The sequence below is a fragment of the Nestor notabilis genome, unplaced genomic scaffold (genome assembly GCF_000696875.1).
Source record: "Nestor notabilis isolate BGI_N333 unplaced genomic scaffold, ASM69687v1 scaffold8042, whole genome shotgun sequence".
In the NCBI taxonomy this organism is placed as follows: domain Eukaryota; kingdom Metazoa; phylum Chordata; class Aves; order Psittaciformes; family Psittacidae; genus Nestor; species Nestor notabilis.
In genome coordinates, this window is record NW_009919632.1 from 115,642 (window position 1) to 121,641 (window position 6,000).

General features: G+C 44.0%; 1 protein-coding gene across 1 annotated transcript in view; it reads right to left on the minus strand.

Moving 5' to 3' along the window:
- ERI3 (ERI1 exoribonuclease family member 3) overlaps positions 1-4,536 on the minus strand; it is a 120,177-nt gene extending 115,641 nt beyond the window's left edge. The window contains exon 1 of the mRNA XM_010010316.1: positions 4,267-4,536. Within this exon, the coding sequence (XP_010008618.1) occupies positions 4,267-4,518 (252 nt within the window). The 5' untranslated portion in view covers positions 4,519-4,536. The remainder of the gene's footprint in view (positions 1-4,266) is intronic.
- Between the last annotated feature and the right edge of the window lie 1,464 nt (positions 4,537-6,000).

Below are 6,000 nucleotides of genomic sequence, written 5' to 3' on the forward strand. Positions count from 1 at the left end.
GATTTGCACATTCCTGAGCTAGCCTGGGTATTTTCTTCTCAGGGTGACTGCTGCTCAACTACTTTCTGCTGTAACAACAAATCTACTTAACTTTGCAACTTGTCACCTAAACGATGTGTAATGTTTGCACAGCTAAGGATACAGTGTTCAAACAGCACAGGTGGGGAATTGCACGCTGGGATGCATAACTGATGTGGGGTCTCCACACGCTGCAAAGGAAAGGGCAACATGAGTGATGGCTTTAAAGTAGTCATCTCATCGGCCTGTCAATAACCAGCTGAAAGCTAAACAGGTTGGGTCAGGTTAGGACTGCAGCAATTGGCCACCTGAGTGTCTTGGTATTTTAGGCTTGTTGCTATAATAATGCTGGGTTTATATCTTTAAATAGGAAATTGCTTTGAATCTTTTTTTTTTTCATACATCAGGTGTCTTGCCTGGTGGTCTCCTGGTTGTGCTCTCCAGGAGATTTGGGTTCAGTAACTGTTCATGCTCTCTAGCTCATCGGTTTTAAATAAATACAGCTAATTCTGTTGCCTGAAGCCATAACCCGTCCTGTCAGATTCATATGGGTCACAGCAAGGTTGTCCCCACTTACTGGGAGAATGAGGGAGGTCTCCAAGGCAAAATGACTGCCACAGAGAATGCAGCTTTTGAGGGTTACACCGCACCTGGTGCTTCAAACTCTGCAGAAGCCTCTCCAAAACACTGGTCTTCTCTCTACATCTTTTAAAATAAAGATATTATTCTCCATATTAATCAAAATAAGATTTCACAACAGCCCAACAGAATCGCAATGAAGCACGTGACACACGTTAAATATGATTAAAAACCAGCATCTCTTTCAGATGCATCTTGTAAGATGCTAAGCTATGGATATTCATGTGCTCTTAGCAAGATTTTTAACTGTTTAGAGGAACTAGCTACAAGGCCTCAAGAAGTTTTTTCAAAAGATTGTTCAAAAAATCGACATGAACAGAAAAACCCATCTGAAGCAGCTTTTACATGAACTGTTGCCTGCCACTCTAGAACTTAAAGCATTCCAAAAAAGAATGGTGCACCACCAGCCATAACTGGCAAAGAGACAATAAATATATATATTATTTTCTTATTTTTAGTAAAAAGAAAGACTTTAAATCACTGTGTCACGTGCAGTTTTAACAGCATTCCTCTTGAAACAGCATTGTAAGAAGCTGAATTGAGAACTAGGTATTTAAAACTACAACCAAGCCTAAGCTGCATGAAGACAGGTAATTGCAGATTAATATTCCACTGTAATACTTATGCACAAGAGTGCAGAGTTAAAGTTGCCATGGGAAACAAGCCTGAATTTCTTCTACTTTTCAGCAATTCACGATCATCCTTAATAAAGGTTTTGGCAGGTGATTTCTAATGCACTCAGCTTAACAGCCACACGAAAACCATGCAAGAAGAAAGCTGCTACAGGGGGATGTCTAGATAGAATAGGCAGGCACATCTCCATTAACCACCTCTGGGTAGGATTTTGACAGTCTCTGTTACTTGTGAGCCACCCTCTGCATTCCCATCCTGGCATAGGATTGTTGTGATACAGGCTCCACAGAGCGCTGCTTGAGAAACACGCAGAAGGTATTTTGCAGCCTGCTTCCCAGCAGTCCCTCCATAACCTTCTCCCAAAGCAGGTTTGTGATTTCAGGGACATATTCCTCCCAGGAAGTCCTTTGAGCCTAGACCATGGCTCTCAAGGCAGCTTGCCTATCCCACATCTACTCGCCCTGAGCAGGGAGCTCAGCAGGGACTGCACATCTGTTGCTATGGCCTACATTTGGTGGAAATCAACATCCACACCCATTACAAGGTCAGTCTATAAATGACAGCATCTCAGAAGCGGAGACACATCACTCAGTTGTCTCTGCCATGGGAACGAGATGACCGGTAAAGCAGTATGGGCAGCAAGAGGCAGTGATCATGGCTTCCCAGGGGAACATCACTGCCCTTGACCCTCCTTGATCCCCATTACTGGGGCCACACCATGAGACCTTCAATAGAGATTGGGTAGCATAAAAGGGAATGGAAACAAAGGAGTCATCAGGGCTCCCGAATGAGCATGAAGAACTTCCCCAGGGGTAAAGCCAGCAAGCAGAAAAGCACAAGTAAACACACTGGAAGGGGAAGCAGATGTGGCAGTTGCACACCTTGGTGTAGATAAAAAGATAGCTCTTCCAGCAGTTTCTGGTAAGAAACCAGAATATTTTGAAATGCAGTTAGTGAGAAATGTGAAGTGTGCTGCATGTTGACAAGTGCACTCTGTAAAACTTCAGGCTGAGCTGGCTAAGCTTAGCTATGCCTACCCCTTTAATGTAACCTGGATCACAGCTTAGCTCTGTATACACAGCCTCCTTGTCAAATCCCAATGCATTTGAATTGCATTGATCTAGACTTCTACTTTGCAGGTATTAAAACAAAAGAAGAAAAAGGATCAGGATCATGGTGAAGATCAGCACTTGACCATTCCTAGGTAGATCCCAGGTGTGTCCTCAGACCAAACCTCCAAAACCTATCTGCCACTGCTCCAGTGAAAGAACCTGCCACTAAAACCCTGCACAAAATATCACTGACATGCATGGCACAGTTTGCTCACCATGACATAAAGCCCAGCAGTGAAGAGAACAAAAGCCATGCTGGTCAGCAAAAAGGTAAGATGTAGGTAAGGGCATCAGCTAAAGCCTTATTTTATGAAGTTGCCCAATTCTGGCAGGCATCTTCTGCCTTTGCAGCTACACTGATTCCCATGTAGCAAGAGCCACTTCTTTATTTGTCAAACTAATTTGCTGGTGAGGATGTGAAGGACTGACAACCCTTTCCACACATGATGTGATACAGACAGGCACTAAACACAGCAGACTAGAAAAACAACACTGAAGAACATCTCCACCTTAAAGGTGCTATCGCACCAACAAAATATATAGCAGATCTGCATTGGCCCAGACCATTACTTTCCCTGGCAAGGACTTGGGGACAAAGCTCCTTAAAACAGTAGTAATCATATTCCACTCATGCTCCCTTTTACTGCTAGCTGTAAACTACCTCCACATGCATCATGGTTTTGCATCAAAATGTGCACAGACCAAGCCCATATCCAAAGGGACAAGGTAGATCCAATTTACAGCTTTGACAGGTCCGCGCACCCGAGGCAGAGCATGCAGGAAATAGCCTGACATCTCACTTGGAAAGCAGTTAAGACCTTGCTAGCAGAACTGGATGCACAACCACAACAGCCTCCCACAAAGACCCAGCAAAAGAGCAGGGAATTTGCTGTCCATTTTTCAAGAAACACAAGAGGCAGGTGGCACTCACCAGGGCACTACTGAGAATGAGAGGAGTCAAGTCTGATCCTGACTTGCAGCATCCCTTGGACAAGCCCAAGAGAAAGCAGAGATATGAACACACAGTATTGAGTTACTTTAGTATGAGATACCATGCTGAACATCACTCAGATTTTAGTGCATACGAGGCAAACTGCTTGGCAGATGAGGTTAAGAAATCCAAATTCAGTTTAGACTCATAAATTCTGTTTGCTACCAACCCAATATTAGTTGTTTGGGGTTTGGGTTTTTTCCCCCTTTTTAGCAGTTTTCTAATTTAAATGGAAAACCTAGGCCCATCCTGATGACAACTGAAAATATATTTACTAATATGCTGGTACTGTACTTCATCTGGATCTTTGTATGTCTCAAGTGGTAAGTCACTGCAAAATCTCTCTTGTCTCATTACAATCCAGAGTTAACACCCAGGCAAGATAATTGAAGAAAAATCAGAGAGCTCCAAAATATTGTTCTTCTCTACTTAGAAACACCATTATGTTGCACATACTCATACCATTCAAACTATTCTTGTCCTAAAGCTTTTGGCTACCAACAGCCTTTTTCCTTGCAGAATCAAACAAGGTTGCCATGAGTACACTACTAATGCAGGTTCCCAGCCAAAAAATTTTTACTCTCCCCCTCGTTCAGACAGATGACAAGCATACATGACTTAAGAGATGGTTTCAGTTACATGTGAGTTGTCACCTCCTCAATGAAAAACAGGCTCCTTCATTTCATTCCCACTAAGCGGTCTTGGCATTGCTCCTGAGAGAGCAGGTAACTGGCAAGAGCTCTGGAAGACCAGCAACAGAAAGGTGGGACAAACCAGAGAAAATGAGTGAGACAGCACTGTGCTTTTTCCTGCCACCTCTCAGAACAGCAGCAGCAATTTGCAAGAGGATAATTAACAGGATTGACTATTTACCTGAGGATGAATCTGTGGTTTATCACATGTAGCCTCAAAATCCAGCACTAAGAAGTAGTGATATCTCTGTGGAGGGAAGGATGACATTGCTGCCATGGAAGCTCCAAAGCCGTGGGACGCCAGTTTCCTGCTTACGATGGAGCTGTACTCTTTGAGAACACCAGCTGGGAGGAGGGAGCACACAGCTTGTCTTGCCCTTGGAAGTAAGTTTTGGGGAAACTTTGCTGCTCCAGTATGGAGGAGTGCTATCATTGAACATCCAGAGGCATCTGAAACTGAAGAGAGACTCATGTTACTCATGCAGACATACATCTCATCTCTGCTAGCATCTCTCCACTGTCCTCCTCTGACAGGGATTTCCTCTGTGCTTGCTGGTGGAGGTTCCAGCATCGGAAACCTGAAGTAACACAGTAACCTGCTCTAAGCACAACAGATGACATTTGGAGTGAGCTCAAGGTGTCCAGAATTACAGGCGACTGGAAGTTAACCACTGCAACAGTGGTTCTAAATTAAGAACTACGAGACAACAGTCATGGCTCCAGGCACCAGCATGCAAAGCTGAACCTTATCATAGCAGAACACAACACAAACCACATAAAACATAGAAAATCTATTCTAAACCCCACGGAAAGAGATGATCTCCAGAGATCCCTTCCAACCCCAACCATTCTGTGATATTTCTGAGGATGCCTTTTGTCTTTTCATGTACTTCTGATAAGTGGCAGGAATTAAATACAGCAATACATATATCAACACTACAACCCATCCAAGGAGCTTGGCCCTGAAACACCTCTTTAGTTGCACCAAAACCTCCCACTTCCATTACCAATTCATGTGTCTGGTGGCTGGAAGGCTCTTCCCCATGGGAAATTCTCATTTGCTCTGTGTATGAGGTTTCTCAGAGATGTGATTCTAGTGCTACACTCAATTTCTTACTTCAGGTAGCTCTCAGAGGATATTGGTTCAACAAACCCACACCCAGGGACTTCAGGAACTCTAAAATATAAGCAGGACTCTATAGGTTACAAGCTCCCTCCCAAAGAAACACCTCACCCAGCCATCACCTTCTGATGCTTCTATTTAACAAACGCTATGTAATAACTTATATTATCCATGTGAGTCTACCTAGATTCCCCCTTGTTTCTTCTTTAAAAACATTCCAGCAAAAACTCAACAGGACTGTCACTGCCAAAAGCAGATCAGCCTCAGGGCTGTTAATAGATTTATCGGGATGAGAGTTCAAGCCCAACTCATGGAGGTGCTATATAGCTGGGTACAGCGACCAATAGCAAAACAGGGAAACTGCAACAACCCAGTCTTCTTGAACAGGATAGGAGCACCCCCCCAACTGTGTGTGTGTGTGTATGTATATACACGCATCTTGCTACACAGAGATTTAAATCCATCCCTCCACCCTCACGGTTGGTCCTGCTGCTCAAGGCTCTGGGCAAGACCTCCATCCCACCATGTGCCTCCCATCCACATGGTTTCTGAGTCCTCCCTGTGCCTGCACTTGCTTTTGATACCACTGTGAAGGGCTGGAAGTGCCTGCTACGAGAGACAGATCCGAAATGGGTAAGGCAAAACAGAGGACTCATCATTGCCCACGAACAAAGTGGCTGTTTGCACAAAAGACAGCGTTTGCTCTCTCCCATCCGTTAGTCCATCAGGTAAATAATGCACGTGCCAAAACACACACTTAATGAGGTAAATAATATGCCTTGAATAACGGCT